Genomic DNA, 23,806 nt, shown 5'->3' on the forward strand with positions numbered 1-23,806 from the left:
TTATTTTCCCTACATGGATTTTCTTATACTTTCCTACAATGATGCTGCTAGCCTCTTGAAATCTCTCTGCAGTCCCCTTTTATCAGTAAACTCATCAGAAAAACTCTGAACCCTTTATAAGTCTGGAGATTTAAGAGATGCTACCTTTTCTGGATTATTTCTAAAAACATTAAATAAAACTAGTTCCAACAATGATTCTTAAGAGACCTCACTTTGCCATCCACAAAGGGGCCCATATATCCCTACCTTTGGTTTCCTATCTTTAAGTCAGTTTCCTTTCCACAACAAAGTATTTCCCTCGTGTTTGTGGTGATGTAATGAGTTTTATAGCTTCTACTGTGGGACCTTAACAAAGACTGCTTGAAGTTCTAAACCATTTTTAGCTACAGCCTCCTCCTTACTTGCATACTTACTGACTCCCTTTAACAAATTCCAGCTTATTAAATGTTATAGAGGTCTGTTTCAGGTAGGGGTTGGATTAACTTAAGAAAAAAATAAATGTTGATGATATCTTTTGTTTCTTACATTATAGTCATTCAGGATAGCACCCCAACTGCCACCTCCTGTATTCCATTAAGCTGAATTTTCCTTTGCAATTAAGAAAAAAATTACAGCAAAGACTTAATACAATGATAGTGTTTAATAGTATACACAGTGTTCTATCTTCACAAACTCAACACTCTACCAAGAAGGAGGCATCTCTCTCTGTTCTCTAGGACCAAGATTGTTCATTGTTGTTATTGTTCAGTCATTTCAAGCATGTCAGATTCTTCATGAACCCATTTGCGGTTTTCTTCGCAAAGATACTGGAGTGGTTTGCCATTTCCTTCTCCAGCTAATTTTATAAATGAGGAAACTAAAACAAACAGGGCTAAGTGACTTGCCCAGGGTCACACAGCTAGGAAGTGCCTGAGGCCAGATTTGAACTCATCAAGATGAGTCTTCCTGACTCCAGGCCAGGCACTCTATCCACTGTGTCACCTACCTGCCATAAGAGTGTTCTTTACAATTACTCAGAATTTGTTTTCCTATTAGTTTTCTTTTAATTTACATTATTGTAGTCATTATATACATTACCTCTCTAGTTCTTCTCACCTCCTATATCAGTTTATACAAGTATTCCCTTGTTTCCTTGACTTCCTTCTAATCATAATTTCTCATTGAATAATAATAATAATAATAATAATCTGTCACATTAAATTCCACAATTTGTTCAGCCATCTCCCACATGATGAATATTCACTTTGTTTTCAGATCTTCCCCAGCACAAAAAGTGTTGCAATGAATATTGTGATGTATATTACAAAACTTTCCTTTCTGTTTTTGACATTCTTGTCAGGGTGTATGCCCAGGAGGGAGACTGATATCAAAGGGTATGAACCATTTAATCACCTTTCTCCTATTCTCATACTCCAAATTGTTTTCGAGAGTGGACCAACTAACAGTTCCTCGGTTCCTCTGATATAATGGCATCCCTGTCTTCCTACACCATTCTGTAGGTGGTTGGGGTTTTTTGTTGGAATGGAGAACTTCTAGAGTTGGTTACAACTCTTAAGATTCTATGAGTTGATGAAAACAGGCATGATTTTTCCTTCCAAGTACATTTTGTCTTTCCTTGTACTTTTATATGGAATGGAATTGTGTATTCTGTTCAGTAATCCTCTCTGAGCTTCTCCAAAGCAAGAGTCACAAATATCTGTAGTTCCCAGGGTCAATGCTGAATCCCTTCTCGTGAACAGAAGTTAACCTTACAGTCAGTATCTCACTTACTTAACAAGAGGCAACACATTCTAGCCTGTAGTTCTACAATTCCATCCTTTAATTCTTTTAGCTCTTGGTCGATGTTATCTGGTTACAGTGATTTATTTACTAGCATGTTCTCGGAGTAAGGGCAGCTAGGTGGCACAGTGAGAGAGTGCTGGGCCTGGAGTCAGGAAGACTCGTCTCCCTGAGTTCAAACCTGTCTTCAGACATTTACTAGCTGTGTGACCTTGGAAAAGTCACTCCACCCTGTTTGCCTCAGTTTCCTCATCTATAAAATGAGGATAATAACAGCCCTTATATCCCAGGACTGTTGTGAGGATCAAATGAGATAATAATTGTAAAATGCCTGGCATGTTTTTCAGTCATGTTTGACTTTTTGTGACCCTATTTGGGATGTCTTGGCAAAGATACTAGGGTAGTTTGCCATTTCCTTCTGTGGTTGATTTGACATTTGGATTCAGTCAAAAGGTCACACTTAGCACCCCAAGAGGGCCACATGTGACCTCGAGGCCACAGGTTCCCCATCCTCGGGTTAAGGACTTGAGCTTGAATCACAGTTCTGCGTCCTATTAAGCAACTTGTGTGACCTTGGGCAATACACATAATCTTGTTGAGCCTCAGTTTCCCCATCTGTTAAATTAGGGCACTGTACTTGGTAAGCTCAAAACTCCCTTCTACCTCAAAACTTATGATGCCATAACTAAACAATCTTTGGTAGTTCAGAACTACAATTCTATGACCTATCTGTTCAAAATTTCAAAGTCAATTAATTTCTTTAAAAGGCTTCTGTGAGGATCACAGCCAACTGCATGCTGTTAAAAACAGCTGAAGATCAACTGAGACTGTGCTCTACAGAAGCCATAAACTGCTTTTCCTTAAGAATGATCTTTAACTGTGATCATTTCCCAGATATTACAAACTCAAAATGATTCGTTTTCTCATCCTTATTGGATAAAACTATTTCCAAGGCAGCCAAAACAATGCTGAAGATACTGTCATTCTGCCAACAAGCAAACAAAACATCCCCTTTGACAAAGCTTCTCTTTGATCCCAGAAGGTCAACTGATAAATGAAGACAATACCCTGCCACAGTATCTACTGAGGAATTAGATGCTAGCCCTTGAAAACAAGGTATTTTTGCCCAAGGCACCTGCAACTGAAGCATATCAGGCCTAGGAGCATTCCCTGAAGATTATCATCTGCTTCACCTTGGAAGACTGAATGAGCAACGCTTTCAAACACAAATTCAATAAAGAACCCCTTCAACTACAAGATTTCCAATGGTGTCCAAGTGAAAAATAATGAGCTTAAAAACTAATTTGCCAAACACAAGCCTTTCATCACTGTTCTTCAAAACAGCAGAAATCCTGAGCAAAGAAACACAGTGATATTCATAGGAGGGGGGCCATGGTGATGGAGCAGGGAAGCCTGCTGGAGTAAGGAGAGTTGGAGTTGGGAAGAGTTGGGTTCAAATCCTGATTCAGACACTTGGCCAATGGCAGCTGGATGGTTTAATGGATGAAGTACCAGACCTGGACTCAGAAAGGCCTATATCCAAAGCCTGCCTCCAAAGCCTGCTCAAGGAAGCTTTAGGTCATACACTGAGTAGATAAATGCTAGACCTGGAGTCAGGAAGTGGTGGGTTCCTAGCTTGGCTCAGACACTTACTAGATGCTTGCTAACTTGACTGTGTGACTTAAGTTGACAACCCAGTTTCTTTATCTGAAAAATAAGGATTATCATAGCACAGTGTCTGGCATACTGTAAATCCTTAATAAATACTTGTTGACTGATTGACTTACCCACAGGGCTTTGGTGGGGATCAAATAAGACACTCCTGTACAAACTGTGGCCAGTCAAAGGATTTCCTCTGCATACAAAGGATGTTTTCCTCTAAGTTTTTCTTGGGCCACCCAAAATCCTTTGACACGCTCAGGTTGTACAGGCCTGAAATAAGATATATATAAAGCACTCTACAAATCTTAAAGTACTCTATTTTGACAATTATTATTATTGCTAGCTGTATGACCCTAGACAAAGTCACCTAACTTCTCTGAGCCTCAGGAGTTGGACTCCATTACTTTTAAGGTCCTTTCCAGTTCTAATTCTTTCATCCTATAAGAATGGGGTGTGTGTTGGGGGGGGGGGGAGGGCGGTGAATTTGGGAAGAGGAAGGTTTTCCCTTCATCAGCTGATCAGTAAATTAACAAGCATTTATTCCCTGTGCCAGGAACTGTGTAGAGGAGATAATTGCAAAAATGAAACATTCCTACCCTCAAGGAGGTTCTGTTGACTCAAACAGCTAATCAATGTCATTTGTCCATGCTCTCCCAGGAAGAATCAGGAAGATTTTCCTTTTCTTTGGGAGACAGAACTGCAACAGGGAACTCTCCAGGCACACAAAAACCTCTTGATTTGCAGTATCTGCTCTTGCAAATCCACCACACCTCAGACCAGAATGATAGAAGACCTACTCTCAGAGGGCCAGAAGCATGAGACCTCACAACTCCCATAAGTGAAATCTATATCTCCCTGATGCTATTTTTTTCCCCCTGGGAGATCAAAGCAGCTTAGTTTGACTGGAGTGTCGCTCAGACTTCTTTTCCTAGGATGAAATTGATCAAGGGACAGTAAGTAAATTTGTGATTTCACTGATAGCAGGGACTCTTTGATGAGGAAATTCTCTCTAGAGGCAGTGAGGATAGAGTGCTGGAGCTAGCCTCAGGAAGACCTGAGTTCAAATTCAGCCTCAGATGCTTATTAGCTGTATGACCCTGGGCAAGTCATTTAACCTCTTTTTACTTCAGTTTCCTCAACTGTAAAATAGGGGTAACACAAGCACCTCCTTCCCAGGGTTGTTGTGAAGATCAAAAGAAATATCTGAAAAGGTCCTGGCATACTGTAGGTGTTTAATAAATGCTTGTTTCCTTCCTTTCCTCCTACCAATCCAGGTCAATACCTTCTTTGCAACTTAAAAGTCTTGGAGAGCTGCCTCAAGTTTATGTGACTTGTCCAGGGTCACACAGATAACCTATGTCAGAGGCAGGACCTGTCTACTTGGCTACTTGTTAAAGAAAAACAATTTTTATGATATATTTTGCTTTTTCATCACTTCAATTTCTCCACTATCCCTTCCCTTAACCCCTCCTAGAGAGTAATTTTATATCACAAAAAAACCTTTTTTTAAAGAAAAAGAAAAGGGGGAAAATTTTTTCAGTAAAACTGATCAAAAGAAAAATCTGAATGAAATACAATGTTCCCCACCTGTGGACCTATCCCTGCAATGAAGTAGAGAGAGAGGCAACATCCCATAGGTCTTTGGAGCCAAGACTAATCTTTATATTTTCACCATATTAATTTTTATTGTTCTGTGGTAGCGATTGTGGGTGTTGTCTCCCTGGCTCTCCTAGCTTCACTTTTCATTAGTTCATATAAGTCTTTCTGAGTTTCTCTATGAAACCAGCCTCTTAGCTGCTAGGCTACACTGCTTTTCATCAGGGTATGCTCCAGAAATGACTTCAGGCTTGACCAGGACTAGAAATGAATGTAAATCAGATTCTGGGGATGAGTCTGGCTTTTCCAATTCAAAGAAGCATGCCTGGATGCTTGATTGATGGGCTTCACAACTGGTATGGTTTGCTTCACTGTGATGATCCATCCATAGCATGTCTAAAATTCTGACAAGCTACCTTATATTTATCTGAGTTCTATGGATATTGTCATTGTTCAGTTGTTTTTCAGTCATGTCTGTCCTTCCTTGGCCCTTAGGATCCAATTTTTTAGAATGTATCTTGGAAAAGTATTGGAGAGATTATGGTAGAATAGAAGATTTCTAATAACTCATTTCTTAACATGCTCTAATTCTGGATTTTAGAAGTACAATTTTCCAAACACAAATGTACTTGCATAGTACATATATGCATACGCACATAACCATATGCAATGCTGAAATTATCCTAAGAACCTTACAGGTAAAGGAATAAAAATTGAGCAAGAAGAGAGTAACATGGGACTACAGAGTCTAGTTAAGGCCATTTGAGAGCATTGGGGAGTGTTAGACAGATTCTGAGTGTATGTGGGAGGAGCAAGACTAAGGTGTGAGAAAAGGGACCTGGAAGCTGGAAGATTTGCTGAGGTTGATGAAGAAAAAAGAAGGGAAAGAGCATTTCTTATTTTTCCTCCTATGATCAAATTATTGCTCATAGTTTCACATAAACACATACACTCACACAAATACACACACACTCTCTCTTGTAGGAAGTTTGATTTTTTTTTTTAAATAGAAGAAAGCACACTTTGGGTACCATTTCATTTTTGCATATGATTTATATAATTTTTAAATACACACGGCCATGAGGTCTCTGATACATGAACAACTAGAGTAAAACAGTAAGAATAGTAGCCAAATTAAAAATAAAAATAATGTAACAGATCAAGGGAAAATGTAAGTTCTTTATAGTGTTCAAAAAAATTTTGTTTGGGATTACCAAAATTGTAGGGTCTTGGGTAAAAATTACCTTGCTGGATCTGTGATCTGGAGACTTGCAATAAAATCTCATTTCATCTAATTGATTTATTTGAAAATTCTGAACTTAAACACCAAACAAAATGGAGCATTTCCATTTACAAAACAGGACAAGAATTGCACAAATTTCATTTGTAATGAAATTACAAATTTTGATTTTATATAGCTTTCTTTTCTAACTATATAAAAATTTTTAGGTGTAACTTTCAAGGCTGTCCTTCTCATCTGTTTTTTTCTTATCTTACTTCTGTACTCTCCTATTTATCAGGAAGACCAAGTTCAAATTCAGCAGCAGACACTTACTTAGCTACTATGGACTAATCATTTAAGCTTTTTCAGCCTCATCTGTAAAATAAGGATAATGACAGCATAATAATACTTCACAGTGTCGTTGTGAGAATCAAATGAAATAACATACATAAAGCAGCTTGTAAACCTAAAAGCACTATATAAAAGTTATTATTTTTTATAAATGCTTATTATAATCTTCTTTCTTTTCCTTTTTTTGGATAAGCCTATCCATGCCACCCCTACCCTCCTCCACTTAAAAACAAAAAAAACCCTCAAACTTTTGTAACAAAAATGTATAATTAGACAAAATAAATTCCTACTGTGTCCATGTATGACATCTGCACACAGAGTCTGTTACCCTTCTGTCATGAGATGAACATGTTTCATCATGAGTTCTCTTGAATTTAGTCTTTCAAAATTATCTTTTTATATTGTTACATCAAACATATATATAAAGTATCTATCTAGTATATAGACATCTATACATGGGGCAGCTAAGTGGAAAAGGTGGATAGAGTGCTGGGCCTGGAGTCAGAAGACTCATCTTCCTGAGTTTAAATCTGGCCTCAGATACTTCCTAGCTGTGTGACCCTGGGCAAGTCATTTAACCCCATCTGCCTCAGTTTCCTCACCTGTAACGAGCTGGAGAAGGGGATGGCAAATTACTCCAATATCTTTGCCAAGAAAACTTCAAATGGGGTCAGGAAGAGTCAAACACAACTGAAATGATGGAATAACATATAGATATAATGTTGTTATGGTATAAATTGTTCTTTGTGTTCTGCTTTCTCTTTAGTAGTTTATAAATTAGTTCATACAAGTCTTCCCAGGTTTCTCTCATCAACCATTCATCATCAACCATTCCTTTCATCATTTCTCATGGCATAGTAATATTTCATCATTTTCATATGATGTTATTTGCTCAGTCATTCCCCGATTGATGACACTCCTCTTCTTCCTTGGTTTCCAGTGCTTTGCTCTAACAAAAAGAGCAGCTATAATGGTTTTTGTATACCATGTTTCCCCGATAATAAGACACTGTCTTATTATTTTTTTGGACAGAAAAACACCAGAGGGCTTATTTTCAGGGGAGAGCTTATTTTAATGAACATTGACAGCAATTTTAATAAACAGGTAAATGTGAACAAAAAAATGTACCTTTATTCAATAAGCAAATCACTGGGGAAGAACAGGATGACGCGCTCACTGCTGCAGCTCTGATTGGATGCAGCTCGGAGCGCTGCGTGCGTTTCACGGGGGGGGACGGTGCAATGTAGCGTGTAGCGCAGGGGATCACCTTCACTACAGTAGCAATCTCAATAGGGCTTATTTTCGGGGGAGGGCTTATTTTAGAGGAATCTTACACAGTAAGGGGAAGGCTTATTTTCGGAATAGGTCTTATTATCGGGGAAACACGGTATATGTCCTTTTCCTCTTTCTTTGAACTCTTTGGGGTACAAGTCTAATAGTGCTATGGATGGGTATGCACAATTGAGTAACTTTCAGTCAGTTTATATTGCTTGCTAGAATGACTATCAATTCACAGCTCTACCAACAGGGCATTATTGTGCTTGGTGTGCTATTGCTCCTCTAGCAACTGTTATTTTCCTTTTTTTTTTTTGCCATCTTTGCCAATCTGATGAGTGTAAAGTAGAATCTCAGATTTTTTTCTTATATATATTTTTTCAAATGCTTGAAGGTCCTCTATTCCACTGAATGACCATATTTTCCCCTGAAACATGATACTCAGTTTTGCTGGGTAGGTGATTCTTGGTTTTAATCCCTGCTCCTTTGCCCTCCGGAATATCATATTCCAAGCCCTTTGATCCCTCAGTGTAGAAGCTGCCAGATCCTGGGTTATCCTGATTGTGTTTCCACAATATTCAAATTGTTTCTTCCTGGCTGCTTGTAACATTCTCTCCTTGATTTGGGAATTTCAAAACCTGGCTATAATATTCCTAGGAGTTTTCTTTTTGGAATCTTTTTCAGCAGGTGATCGGTGAATTCTTTCAACCTCTATTTTGCCCTCTGGTTCTAAAACAGCAGGGCATTTTCCCTTGAGAATTTCTTGGAGGATGATTTCTAGGTTCTTTCTTCGATCATGGCTTTCAGGTAATCCAATATTTTTAAAATTATCTCTCCTGGATCTATTTTCCAGGTCAGTGGTTTTTCCCATGAGATATTTCACATTGCCTTCTATTCTTTTGTTTGTTTGGACCTGTTTAACAGCATCTTGATTTCTCATAAAGTCATTAGCTTCCATTTGCTCCAATCTAATTCTGAAGCAATGATTCTCCTCAGTGAGCTTTTGAGATTCTTTTTCCATCTGGCAAATTAGGCTTTTTAAGGCATTCTTCTCCTCATTGCTTTGTTGAGCCTCTTTTGCCATTTGAGTTAGTCTGTTTTTTAAGGTGTTATTTTCCTCAGTCAGGCTGTTGACTCTCATTTCATTATTTTCTTGCATCGTTCTCATTTCTCTTCCCAATTTTTCCTCCACTTCTCTTATCTGCTTCTTAAGGTCCTCTATGACCTATAACCAGCTGCTTTTGGAGCAGAAGTTCTGACTTCATTTTCTTCCTCCTGTTCCATGCTTTGCTCCTTTTTGTCCCCAAAATAGGAGTCTAATGTTGGATTCTTCTGTTTGCTTTGCTTCCTTTGCCTGGTCATTTCGTCACTCAGTCACTTGACCCCTGGGCTTTTTGCCACAGTAGGACTCTGCTAGCAGACAGGGGAGCTTTCGTCCCAAACGCTGGGGTTTTCTCAGCTGCTGGAGGTGAGAGAGGGTGTTGGGTGCCCTCTCTGAGTTCTCTACACACTCTGGCAAGCTGGTCACACACCCCAGGACCTCCACCCTAGACTGCAATCCAGATCCAAGCAGGTTAAACAAGAGCAATTACCCCTCAGACTGGTCACTTGGTCCCCCTACACTCTGCAGCCATCAGCAGCTTCTCACCCCAGGGGCAAAAGCCAACCGCACTCCCAACTACTAGGTCCCAAAGTCCAGACTGCACTGACCTCTCACTTTGTCCTTAGTATCTATATGTTGATAATTCTGAACCACCACAGCTTCTGGTGATCTGGAGTCCCTCCAGCTGGTGGTTGGTCAGACCCACCCTGGGGCTAAAACCTCGGCTTGTGTGTGGCTGAGCTCGGCTCGCAGAGCGCTGAGCTGGCCAATTTCTGCTGGCCTGCTGGGCTGTCCTCAGCAGGAGGTTAGCTTCTCTGTGTCATTTTGTGGGTTCTGTAGCTCCAAAGTTTATTCAGAGTCCCCTTTTACATGGATTGGGGAAGGTGGGAGCTGGAGCTGCTTGGAGGTCCTGTTTCTACTCTGCCATCTTGACTCTGCCCCCCTCAGATTTTTTTAAATTTGCATTTCTCTATTAGTGATTTAGAGCTTTTTTCATATGTCTGTTGATAGCTTGGATTTCCTTGGAGAACCATCTTTCATATCCTTTGACCATTTATCTACTGGGAATGGTTCCTGTTATTTTATTTTAATTAATTCCTTACCTATCTTGGATATCAGACCTTTAGCACTGAAACTTGCTGTAAAGATTTTTCCCAGTTAATTATTTCTCTTCTCATTTTAACTGCATTAGTTTTGTTTTGACAAATTTCTGAGAAGCAATTTATAGAACATAAATTGTACATTTTATCTTCTAGGATCCTCTGTAGTCCTTGTTTACTGATGAACTCTTCTCCATCCAGGTATTTCCTTTTTTGCTTCTCTAATTTCTTTATGATGTCATTTTACCTCTTGTATTCATGTGGAATCCATTTTGGCATATGATATGAGATATTGGTCTAAATCAAATTTCTGCCAGATGGCTTTCCATAAATAATGAGTCCTTACCCCAATAGCTAGGGTTATGTTGCATACTTTGAGAATATTTTGCTAGTCTTTTTTGTTGTTGTTGTTTGTTTCTACATGTTGTATACCTAATCTGTTCCACTGATCATTTTTTTTTAACAAATACCAAATGACCTTGATAATTACTGCTTTGTATTAGAGTTTCAGATCTGGCACTACTTGGCCCCCTTCTTCTCACTTTTAAAAATATTTTCTCTTGAGGATTTTGACCTTCTGTTCTTCAAGATGGATTTTGTTGTTATTACTTCTGGTTCTATAAAGTAATCCTTTTGTATTTCAATTGTTAGCACTGAATAAGCAAATTAGGTAATATTGTCATTTTGTCATATTGCTACAAACTACCCACAAACAACTGCTATTGCTCATATCATGGTATTCTGTCTTTATTTCTGTAAAATAACCCCACCAATTTCAAATTTCTGAAATTGTCATCTATTGACTATGGAGGAGCTGAACCTAATCTTTCTGCTAACTTCAGAAACAAAGCAGAATGTATTAAGCAAATTATCAGTGAAAACAAGATTGAAGGACAATACTGTGTTCTTCACAGTGAAAAGATAAAAGTGCTGGGAGTTTGAAGAGCAAGGATATGGATGTGGCTCTCCTATACATGGCTGGGTCATCTTGGGTAAGTCAAGTAAATACCTTCCATGACTTAAGTTTCTTTATCTGCAATATAATGGAGTTAGACTAAAAACCTCCATAATCTCTTCCAGTTCTAGAAATGAATGATCAGGGATGGCCAGGTAACACAGTGAGTAAAGAGCACTGGCCCCAGTGCCGGGATGACCTGGGGATTGAATCTGGGCTCAGATACTTAGCACCACACCCAGAAATAACTGGCTGTGTAACCTTGAGCAAGTTATTTAACCCCAATAGCTTAAAAAAAAAAAGAAATGAATGGTCATCAGGGAACACTTTTTGATAACTACTTTGTCATAGATCTTATCAAAGGACCCAGTGCAGAAAGGAACCTTATCAATTATCTGATTCCTTTTACAAAGGAATTCACTGTACAGAGTGATACTAGGTACTAAGGATGGTAAAAAGATGTATAAGAAGTAGTCCTCAAAAGGATAAGCTTTGACTTTTATTGCACTATCCACTTGTATATAATAATGTTAACAATTATATGCACAGTAGAACAAAAGAAAACCTAGAAGAAAGCACAGATAACTGAGTTGCTTTGAAAACAACTTGTAGGATTTATTACATGGGTTTTCACGAAATAGAAATTTATTGTTTTATATTGAATCCTGTCGTGTTCTGCTGTGTACATGGAAAGGTTTTGTTTTGTTCTGTATTTTAAATTTAAATGAATAAATTTTAAAAAACATATACACTTCTCTATTCTTAAATCAGGATTGATCTTTGATTTTATTTCAATGTCAGTTTCTGCTGTGTTTAACTGATAATTTAATTAAATTCAACAGCCATTTATTAAGCACCTAAGGCACTTTGTTAGGCAGATATGAAGACAAAATCCCAAATCACACCAGCCTTCAAGGAGTTTACATTCTCCTGGAGGATTACAACCAGTAAACAGTTAAGTAAGTAAACTGAGCCTTGAAGGAAGTCAGAAGATTCTTAGAGGTGGAAGAAAGACTGAGTGAATTCCAGGCACCAGGCAAAGGGATAGAGTTGGAGATCAGGAAGTAGGCCAGAAAAGAAGAGTACATAAAAGTTTTTGCTGTAGTGTTCAGCTGTTTCAGTTATGTCTATCTGTGACCTCATTTGGGGTTTCCTCGGCAAAGATACCTAGAGTGGTTTGCCATTTCCTTCTCCAGTTCAATTTATAGGTGAAGAACTGAGGTAAACACAGGTAAGTGACTTGCCTAGCGTCACATGGCTGGGAAATGTCTGAGGCCAGATTTGAACTCAGGAAGATGAGTCTTCAAGTACATGAAAGGGAGTGATGTAAAATATGTCTGGAAGGATAGGCTGAAAGCAGACTGAGGAGGTCTAAGATTACCGGGTGAAAGCGCAGCCAAAATTTACCTGTTTTTGTCTCTGCCAGGTGTCATGTGATTTTTTTCAGATTTCCTAAAGAAATAATCCTCCAGTCCCCTTCTGTATTTCTTCCTGGGATCTCAAATTTGGGGCTTAATGATTATTACATTAAGTTTCATTAACTAGTTTTATTTTATGTTATATAATTTTTTAGGTCTTTGGAACTCAAAAGACAAATTATAGAATCCAATTCAATTAATACAGATATTTATTAAGTACTCTCTGTAAGTTCCTGTCCATAAACTGATACTCAAAGGGGAGTAATTAAGGACAAGTCACTTAAGGTCCCTGGATATCAGTTTCTTCATCTGTAAAATAAGGAGGTTAGACTAAACAGTCGCTAAGTTCTCCTTTCAGTTCTAACAATTATGATCATCAGAGAACATTTTGGGGCAGGAGGGAGGTGGGACGGGGATAGCTAGGTGTCACAGTGGATAGAGTGCCTCATCTGGAGTCAGGAAGATTCATCTTTCTGAATTCAAATCCAGCCTCAGACACTTCTTAGTTGTGTGACCATGAGCACTTAAGTCATTTAACCCTGTTTGCCTCAGTTTCTTCATCTGTAAAATGAAATGGAGAAGGAAAAGGCAAACCATTCCAGTCTCTTTGCCAAGAAAACTCCAAATATGGTCACAAAGAGGCAGACACAACTGAACAACAACAAAACTCATTTTTTTTAGAAAAAATACATAATTATAAACCAGAACATCTAGAAACTGATTAAGATTAACTGTATAGGAAAGATTAAAGAGAATGACATGAGATTAGAATAAAAAGGAGGAAGTCAAAGGAGTCTTCATGGAAAAGGGAGCATCTGAATTAGCCTTTGAAGGAAGAAAAAGAATTTTGCCAGATAGAAATGGATGAAGAAATCTCTTCTAAGAAAGGGGAACTGTGTGTGTGCAAATACAAGGTGGTTACAAAAGTACGAGATGGAAAACAGTAAACACTCAGAGGGTCACAGGAAGAGGTGGAAGGGGCTTTATTGGAAAGCCCAAGTCCTCCAGGAAAGGAAACTGAGGTCCAGAGAGATAAGTGATTTGCCCAAGATCTCACAGGTAACAAGTGGCAGACCCAGTATTTAGCCCCAGATACCCTGATGCCAAACCCAGCGCTCTATGTACTCCTATTGGAATGGAACAGAGTAGGAATTTTCTTTGAAGTCAACACAGTATAATCCTTGTGTATGGGAGGTAGAAACATTTGATGTGCCAAGGTGCAAAGCTTTTCTTAGTACTAATGTTAAGGGTCACTATTAAGCTTTATTACAAAACCTTAATTACTTTCTTACTTTGGAAAGACGCTAGGCAACAGCACTAAACTATGTTTCAATTTTTTTTTTGAAATTAAGTATTGGGTTAGAGAGCTAGATGTGGCCGACATCAAACAAAGACACATAGAATGAAAGTGACTATAATTTTAACATATCAGAAAAGACATACAATATTAGTACATCCCTTAGGCAGTTTATCTGTGCAGTCCAAATGACAATTTATCGTTTCAGAATTTATAATAAAAAGGAAGAACAGAAATTTTAAGCGAGATAAGATATACAACTAAGATTTAACCTTGAATATTTAAACAAATTATTGAAAAATTTAAAAACATGTAAACAACAGAAAAAGCATTGACATTAGCTATAATGTCATCCAGTAGTTAAATCAATATAAATTGCTATTACAAAGAGACCAAAAAATGAAAAAAAAAAACCCACAGAAGTTAGCAAACATTTGAATTGCTTGTGAAGTGGAGAGAGAGGTCTGGTAAATACAAAACCAGGATACAATACAAACAGATCTTTAAAATCTTACAAAGAAGGATGATGGATGATTATAAGCAGTATCAGCTCATCCAACAGAGAGAAGCAGTGATAGGTGAAACCTATCTAAAGAAAGTTTTGCAAGATATCCAACCATGCAAAGTCATTTCACTCTCATGGAATCTTCCTCTGATTGGTGAGTTATGATTTTCCATTTGAGGAAGCCCTTAGGCTAACCATCATACTCTCTTTAAACCGAGATCAGTCAATGTCTCCCCAAACCACCTTTGGTTACCTTCTCATTCTTTCTCCTCTTCCCATCTTTCCATCTCCCTTTGATGTATCATCTCCCTCATTAGAATATAAGCTTTTTGACAACAGTAGGGTCTTTCTTTTTGCTTGTATTTGAGTTTCCAGCATTTAGCACAGTGCCTGGTACATAGTAAGGATCTATCTATCTATCTATCTATCTATCTATCGTGAAAATGGAAAGTAAACTACAAAGAGAAGGAAAATGGAAAAGATGGTTTTCTCCAAAAAGGATAGTGGAACCACCACACTGGGACCCTGATATCACAGTCCCTGAGGGACTCACAGAGGAAGTACAAATGGGACTAAAGAGAAAACAGTCAGGAAAAGCAGCTGGAAGTGATCAAGTATATACAGAGATCTGTGCTGTTGGCAATATGATTGTGAGGGCACTGAGGGACTGGTTTACAAAATATGCCAAAGAATGCAGAAAATTTCGGCTCCTACTGATTGCAAAAAAGAAAAGAAAAAAAATAAGAGAAAACATCAATAACTACAAAATTATATTGGAGAAGAAAATGGAAAACTACTCCAGTATCTCTTCCTAGAAAACCCCAAACTTGCACAATGAGTTAGATGTGACTGATCAACAACAAATTTATATTCCGATTGTCCTATCTGTATAATCTATCTGAGCCATCTATACATGAATTAAGGGTTTCAATTGAGACCTCATTGAGGTCTTCAATGAGGATGTTTGTAGCAGATAAGCAAGGTTTTCACAAACAGTATTCAACACTGGATCACAATTGAATCAAAGATGACTAGAATAAGATACCATTATGCTTGTTTGTTGATTATGAAAAAAAAATTAAACTCAGTAGCACAGAACACTACCTTACTAGCTCTTTTACAATACAGTGTTTCCCATTTACATGTGGGGATCATTTAATATTCTTTAGAATATTATTATTATTCTTTTAAGATTTAACAACAGAAGTAACCCTGTTTAAGGACCCTGTGATAGTAAACATCAGGTGAGGCATTAAACACAGAGATATATACTCAATGAAAAGCATTTACCAGCATGATGGAGATGATCCTACTCACTGAATTCAGGTGAAGAGATTCCTCCTCAGTGAGGAATCCTTCAGGTGCTTTTTTTTAAAAATTATATTGTGTTAACTCCACTAAGCCTCTAACACACCAGAATCTCATGGAAGAAATTTGCAATCACTCAAAGGAGTTTGGTCTCTCCATCACCATGAGAAAGACCAAATAAATGGATTGCCCATATTTCAACAAGCGTCTGAATGGACACCCCACAGAGCTTGTCTAATGGCATGTGTATCTGGGGCAGCCAATAGAGGTGGCCAATGTGGGCCCAAAGTTGAAAAGGAGAACTTTCAGGAGACTGCAAAGCACTTAGATTGACCCTGAGCTTTTCAGAACAGTAAACGTTCAAATTTTCAATACAAATATCTCCCTGGTGTTGTCATATGTCATCAAAACCTGTAATACCATGTCTTCTGAAGAAACTAAAGATAAGTATCACATAGAGGACAATAGAAAGGTTTGTGGCAGGTGTAAGCAGGCTGTCACTTATAACCAATGAAGAATTCTGAAGAACAAAAATAAAGGATATCATCAAAGAACTATATGACAGAAAGTTGATAGGTGGGTTACCAGAGTTCTCTACTGGCACCTTTCAGATCCAGAGAAAATAAGGAAGGCTTCCAGAACATTGGGTTGACTCTCTGTAGCAAACTTTGGGGAGGACACAGACAAAATGAGTATAGGATGGGGTACAGGTATGGATAGGTTGCTATCTGCTTTGTTGGAAAGAATTCCCAAATAGATGAGATTCATTTCAGTAATGAGTTAAGTTCTGGTTCAAGAGTATTGTTCATTGTTTTTAAAAAAAAATCCAAATTTTCCAACTTCTTCCTATTAAGTATAAATGTTAGAAGTGATCTAACTACAAAGATGACTACCACAGAAATCAGGAACAATGAACTGAACATGAACAAGAGCAAATCTTAATGACATAAATTTATTCTGCCATTTTGATATAAAATATCATAATGTAATACTCAGTTATGCCATCATCCTGTCCCCTTTCTGTTCTGTTTTTGAAACTAGGTAATTAAATCTGCTTAAATATCTACTAAGACCGAAGTATTTACCACCTCCTGTGAATCACCCCCCCACCCAAGTAATAATACCTATAAGTACCAAACTGAAGAAATCTTTCCTGTTCCCAACATAAATGAATGTTTCTTGTTTCACCTTTTCATATGATATTCAATACAATATCACTTTCCCCCTCCTGGGCTCATTTCTATGTGCTAATTACAGTAATCACACAATAAAACACTGGCAATTCAACTTTACTACCTTCCCTAGTAATTTCACACAAAGAAAAAGAGTTATAGACACTGCAAGTAAAAGAAACAGCTCCCCAGAAGGATCCACTTGTTTTAAAAGATCTTACTTTCTTGAAAAGTTATTAACAAAGGATTTTTAAAAGGCTGCTTAATTCTAATGTATGATTTTACAGTCACAGATGGTCTAATTAGGGTATGATACACGTATGATTTTTTTAACAGGTTGATGAAAGCCTGCTAAATCATGTATAACATTTGAAGAAATTCTTTTTCTCTTCAAATACTGGGGTTGTTAATCTTTAATCACTAAAATGAAGGCGGGGGTGGGGGGGAAGAGCACTGCTTCTCTTCTCTCACAGTTTTGACAATAAGTTTTCCCTATTAGGCCGATCCTGGGAGGAACATAAAGAATTCTCATTCATGAAAAACTTAACATGAAAATTGAAACCACAACTTTGCCGCACCCAACTCTCGATTGCTGAAGGTTACAATTGCAAGAGGAAGGCTGTGAATTAATGCACTCATATTTCAGCTTCATAACTTCTAACTCAGGTAAGGGTCCAGTAACTAAATGCATATTTGGTGAGAAATCCTATAGCTAGTTCAGAAGAGCATAGATTTAAAGACAGAGGCCACCTAGTGATGAGGAAACTGAAACCTGGAGAAATGTTGTGTGACCAGCTCACGGTCACAGACTACTGTCAGAAGCAGAATTTGAACCCAGGTGTTCCTGATTCTAAATCCGGAACTTCAAACACTATGCTATGCTGTGTCTTCAAGTCCATCCTTCTTTTCAAGGTTCCCTTTCTCCTTCCCCTCCTCCGACCTCACCCCAAGGTTTCAGGTGTCCAGGCAAGTGAAAGACAGGAATGCAAGGCTAAAGTGCAATGAAATTAGAGGGGAAAAGCCACCCAGCGGGGTAGCCACTTGTAGCTTGGAGAATTACTTCCTCCCTCTGGTTTCTGATTACGGAATTATCTGTCTCAAAATCTGTCTGGGAGAAGGAGTGAATATTTAAAGAAACACTTCCTAATCCCGGACCCTCCTCCTCTCTCAAAAACAACAAACAAAGGAAACCCTTAGTTTATAATTCACCTGCAATTCAGCATGAATATCTGAGAAGTGATATAGAGGTCCACGAAATCTTCCACCCCACCCCAACCTCAGTGGGTTTACAGTTCGTTCTAGGAAGAAAGGATGAGGTTCCCGCAGGGGTGAGTTTCTTGGAAAGAACTGATTCAGTGGGGGGGGGCATTTATCAGGTGTTCTCCAGAATCTGAAGATGAGCAGATAAAAAAAGAAGTGGCACTTTCACGCCACCTCCTTTCCGCCCTCAGCCCCGTTAGGTGAATCCGGGGGTAAGTTGTAGAACTCGGAATAGCAAATGCACGTGTTCAGACCACGAGGGGAAAGCAAGCAGAGAAAAGTGGTCATTCATGTTTCAGTGAGTGGCGGGTTTCAGGAGCCTCAGGTGGGAGGCGTGGCTGCCAAAACCAGGTTTTTTTTAGCCAGCAAGTAAGGCAGTTAATTGTTGTCCACAGAAAACCCTTTTGTTAATCTCTTAGGTTATACCCTCAACTCCCACCTCCCCGCTAGATCCCCTAGAAAATCCCAAGGCGGAGAACCCTCGGGGCTGTGCGCTCCTGCAGCCCCGGGGCTGCAGCTAACGTATGGTGAGCCCTCCGCTGTCCCGTGGCGTGGTGACTGTTGTGACTCCACAACTAGCCCGCCCTTCCTTTCGTTTCCCTTCTCCCTTTTTTCCTCTTTCCCAACTGGGGGAGCTTTTGTGTAGTCCGGGGGTGGCTGGAGGCTGCACCAGGCAGAGAAGTTGCTCCACTTGGAAGCGTCGCTCGTTCCCTACTGGCAGGCAGCTCCCTAAGCCCGGACACAGCTTCGGGCCGGAGCTAACACAGCAGGCTTTGGTTGTTAAGGACACTCACCCCGACCAGCTTCCTGCCCCACCAGCCTGCGCTCTCCGCGGTACCATTTCCCACCGCGCCTCCCGGTTGGCAGTACAGGGCCCAGGGACTTGGTCCACGAGGAGCCCTCAGGTGCTGGCAGAGCAGAACAGAGCTGGCCAGGGGTGGGGAAGGACAGAGTAAGGTAGCGTATGGCAGCGCAGGGCAGAGCGCCTCACCAAAGTTTTCTGCCACGCCAAAAGCCAAAGTCTGGAGGGCTAGACCCTGTAAGGCGAACCAGGCGCTTTTCGCCAATCCCCCGGGCCAGTTGGGGCTCGCTCCCCGCTCCCGCCCTCGGACCTCCACTCGCCCTCGGAGTTGATCTCCTGGCTGAGGAAAGAGAGATCCTCCTACTCCTGGCCCCTGCGACCCCAGAAGAAGGGAGAGGGAAAGGGAGCGTGCGTTCCTTCCTCCCCTCCCGCCCACTCCAGCGTCACCCCCACAAGATGACTTACGAAAGGAGGCAGTGGCAACCCCGAGCCCCGGGGTCCCTGAGGCTGCAGAGCTAGGCGGCAGGCGGGGCTCCGCTTCTCCCGCAGGCTTCTCCGCTGCGACAGCGGCCGCCGCGGCGCCGGCTCTCTCCCGCCCTCCCTCCGTCCTCGGTGAGGACTGCGAGGGAGCTGCTTCGGTGTCTCCGCCTGGGGTGGGCGGGAGGCGGCGGGGGAGCTCAGCGGACCCCATGACGTGTCGGAAAAAAGGAGGGGCGCCGGCGTCTCCTCCTCCTCTTCGTCTTCTCCCGGACGCTGACTCTGCTAGGGTGCACTAATAGGGGCACCCTAATAGCAAGACACCCCGCCCCGCCCCCAACTCTGAACTAGACCCTGCGCCCTGGATTCTATATCGTCACCACCCACCCACTCATTCTCACCTGAGCGGGACTGCACATACTCCTCCCTTTTCACTTCAGGAGAAAGTTTGAAAAAGCATCTTTTTGCAGCTATTCATTCCCTTCCCCCGACCTCTCCACATTCTTTTGTTACACACCTCTGCTCTGTTTTTCTCCTACTGATTTTTAGGGTAGATAGGAGGAGCTTTTTTTTCATTCCTATCAGAGACCTTAGGGAAGAACCAAGACGTGCCTTCTAGCTCCCTGCGGTGCGGTGAGGTGCCGGTGTTGGATGCTAGAGTGAGCTCTTCCTTAGGTCCTTCTAGCAGCCCAGAGCCCCGTGGATCTGCAGCGGCCGCGGCAGGGCTTTTGCCACATGCTGCCAGTCTCACCGGCTTATTTAGTGGACAGCCACAGGCAGTGTGGAAATAGTCCAAGTAACCACTGCAGTACTGAACTGGGACCCACTAGTTCTGGAGCTGGAGAGTGCGGCCCTTCGGATTCTGATTTCTATGACCTACTTTGAGGAAAGAGGATAAGGGTCAGGGCTTGGGAGATGGGGAGGAAGAGCAGGGCGTAAGGAGAGAGAAAGAAGGAAGTGCTCTCTGAGTGAGTCTGCCCTGTCAGATACAATGAAAACTTTTCACTTTGGGGGAAGTGAATCAAGATAGCAGCCCAAGGACAGCATCTATTACTAAACAATTGGGCTTTCAGCTTTTACCAACTCTCATTCTTAACCTACCCATACTTCTAACCCCCAAATGGGGTTAGAATAACTAACTTTTCAATATTTATCTATGCAGGCAACTAACCTGAGGGCAGAGAAGTCCGGGAGTTTAATTGGGTGGGCTCTAAGGAATTGAGACACATTAAAGAAAATCTCTGGAGAATTTTAACATCTTCTGGGCCAGTGCTGGTTCTCTGCATTAGGATTGTAGCAGATTGCTTTGCAGTATATGCTAGCACTTAGCAAGAGTTATTCTCCCTAAAACCGAATTTGTCCCTAACATAATAACAATATCTGAAGTTTCTTCCTCTTCTGCAGGGCAGTACATGAGGTGGGGTGGCATCTAGAGTGTAGCCTAATAAAGGGAGAGGGCCCAGCAGGGAGACCAGTTAGGCAGGGACTCCATAAATAGTTCATAAATAGCATTATCTATACCAGCACTTTGCTCACTTGAGGAGACCCAGACAGCTTTTCTTTGGGAGAGGAAGGGACCATTTCCAGTTTTTCTTTTGACAGACCCTAGCTTGTGTCCTAGAAATAGATCAGAAGTAGGAGATTCCAGCAGATTGGGGGAGGGGATATTCAGTGGGATCACTATTTTAGGGTGGTGGATAGGGGAAAAATGGGGAGAAAATTTGTAACTCAAAATCTTGTGGAAATGAATGATGTAAACTAAAAAATAAAAAAGAATTAAACAACTAAAAAAGAGTAGGAGGTTCAATATACCAGTTCACAAGTTCCTTCAGCTCTACTTTACCCAGGCCCAGCAGCATCCATGGAGACTTGCTCATTCTCTCCTCCACTTCATTTACAAAATGGGCCCTTCGAGGGTGCTATTGTTGCTACTTCCCTTCCTCAGACTCACCATGGGGTGGGGGAGGAGGGGAGCATTGGTGAAAACATGGTCAGGCACTTGGCTTAGTTCTGTCCCAAAGCCCACCATGATGGATCCTTCATGTTCCCTGTACATTGTTTTTCTCCAACAGACTTAAGCCTTTTGACAAGTTTGCCACCACTTATATATGGTTTTCTTTTATGTATTTCAGGTAGAAAATAAAGCTGTGATGAGTTCTTGATCAATATCTGCTGATTGTTGCAACCAAATGGAAAGAGAATCTCGGAAGCATTTTATTTGTGTGTTATGTATGTCTCCACATCTTGAATTAATAGACATTGTATATAGTAACTTATAGCTACTTTTACTGTGGTTCTGTGCCAGCCAAATAATTCCTTTTTCCATGTGTTCTGGCAAACCAGACTAGGGTTTGGATTTATCCTCCAACTAGTGGTCATCTTCTCTAAAAAGTGCTGTAGTAGATATAGGGGACAATTTCCATAATGTAACCAGGTACCACCTCAGGGACCCAGAAACTCCTTAATTCTCAAACTCACAAGGTGTCTTCCAAGGCTGGAAATATACAATCTCAGGATTGCCATTTAGCCACCTATGCTCAGGAAAGAATTATAAAGCAGACAAAGGTAAATAGGGCTTTGAGATCCAGTCTTAAGTCCCCTGAGACCAGTGCTGGTTGCCTTGTATGATCAGCTCAACTTTTCTGCCCAGGATTTATTGCAGCCAAGTTTACTGTGTAGTTCACAGTTCAAGCAGCTGAGGCCTGGGCCACTGTGCTAGGTGGCCGGTTACTTCAGAAACAACATGACTGTACCACAGGACTATTCCACCCCTCCTAGGGAATCCCAGAGAGAGGGATGCCACATGTTTTAGAGAGAGGAAGAAACAAAAGGGGAAACAGGAGGCCCTGGAGGAAGGGAAACAGTCATCAAGGGACTATTTTGGGTTTTCTCTATTAATCCAAAAAAATTTTCATCACTGAACTAATAAATTTTTATTATTAGTGTTATATGTTGTTGTTCAGTCATATCTGACTTTGTGACCCCTTTTGGGGTTTTCTTTTTTTTTTTTTTTGAAGGGGGAAGGCAGGGCAATTGGGATTAAGTGAGTTGCCCAAGGTCACATAGCTAGTAAGTGTTAAATGTATGAGACCAGATTTGAACTCAGGTCCTCCTGACTCCAGGGCCAGTGCTCTATTCACTGTGTCACCTAGCTGCCCCCCATTTGGGGTTTTCTTGGCAAAGATACTGGAGTGATTTGCCATTTCCTTCTCCAGTTCATTTTACAGATGAGAAAATTGAGGCAAACAGAATTAAGTGACTTGCCCAGTCACACAGCTAGTAAGTTGCTGAGGCCAGATTTGAATTTAAGAAGATATGTCTTCCTGACTCCAGGCCAGGCACTTTATCCGTTGTGCCAACTGTCCCAACAAATATCCTGGAAAGGACCAGGGTAAAGATGTCCCCAGAAGGAGCCCAGCTCCATGGGGTATAGTCTAGCCAGAACTGATTGGGGTGGGGCTCACTTGATTACATCTATTATGTATGTATTATATCACTTTTCTGTAACTCCTGCCTTGTGATACCACTTCAGAGACACCCCTTAAGAATATCTCAAGAGAAATAAATCATGTAATCAGGGTAGGAATATGGTTTTAATGCCTAGCCATAAAGTGGTCAGTAATCCCTTATTTGGGGTGAATGGATGGTGTGTTTTATCTATAACTCTTATCTATCTATCTATCTATCTATCTATCTATCTATCTATCTGTCTGTCTGTCTGTCTGTCTGTCTGTCTGTCTATCTATCATCTATCTATCTGCTTTATTTTTTCCTTTCAAAGTCATATCCCAATTAGTAACAGCAAAATGTGTAGATTGACATACCCACCTGACTGCCAGGTGCTTAATAAATGCTTGTTAAATGACTGAATGGATAAATGAATGAAAAGGAGGAAGAAGCCCACCTCCCCTTGTTGGTCTAGGGGTCACTGAATATGCTGGACATAGACCTGATATGGAGTCAGTACATGGGCTTGCTTCTCAGGGTAGGAACTTCTTGGAGTCTGACCAGTGACTTGCTCTGCAACATGTGATATAGATTGGCTGATGCTGCCCTGATAAGCACTTCTCACTTCTAGTAAGACTAGTGTCCTTCCCATATATAGACATTTTAAAATGTCAGTGGAGTTTACAACATATGTCATAGAGCAGGTAGCTGAGGCCTGGGACAATGCACTGAATGGACTGCTTGTTTCAGAAATAGCAGGAGCGTACCACAAGACTGCTGGTTCTCACCTGCTTTTGTCCATCCTACAGTAAGCACTTCCAGTCTTGCGACTGTGAGTATTTCTTTTCCAGCATCTTGTGATTTGAGACCATGCACTGATAAGCTAGCCCCAAAGGCTATTATGATCCTTGGTAAGTGCCAGCCTTTGCTGTCTGTCAGTCAATAACATTCATTCTTTCATTCATTCATTCATTTGTGAGGGCAGGGCAACTGGGGTTAAGTGACTTGTCCAAGATCACACAGTTAGTAAGTTTTAAATGTCTGAAGCCAGATTTTAACTCAGGTCCTCCTGACTCCA

General features: G+C 40.6%; 1 protein-coding gene across 6 annotated transcripts in view; it reads right to left on the minus strand.

Annotated features, from left to right (window-relative positions):
* GCNT4 (glucosaminyl (N-acetyl) transferase 4) overlaps positions 1–20,114 on the minus strand; it is a 44,972-nt gene extending 24,858 nt beyond the window's left edge. For 2 of the 6 annotated variants that reach the window (XM_069085189.1, XM_069085184.1), the window contains exon 1: positions 19,799–20,114. In XM_069085189.1, coding sequence (XP_068941290.1) covers positions 19,799–19,857 — 59 coding nt within the window. In that variant the 5' untranslated portion in view covers positions 19,858–20,114. The other 4 variants (XM_069085187.1, XM_069085186.1, XM_069085188.1 and 1 more) reach the window with 3 other exon arrangements.
* Between the last annotated feature and the right edge of the window lie 3,692 nt (positions 20,115–23,806).

The sequence above is a fragment of the Petaurus breviceps genome, unplaced genomic scaffold (genome assembly GCF_028583685.1).
Source record: "Petaurus breviceps papuanus isolate PSGF00001 unplaced genomic scaffold, PetGlider_PUasm1.0 175, whole genome shotgun sequence".
Taxonomy (NCBI): domain Eukaryota; kingdom Metazoa; phylum Chordata; class Mammalia; order Diprotodontia; family Petauridae; genus Petaurus; species Petaurus breviceps.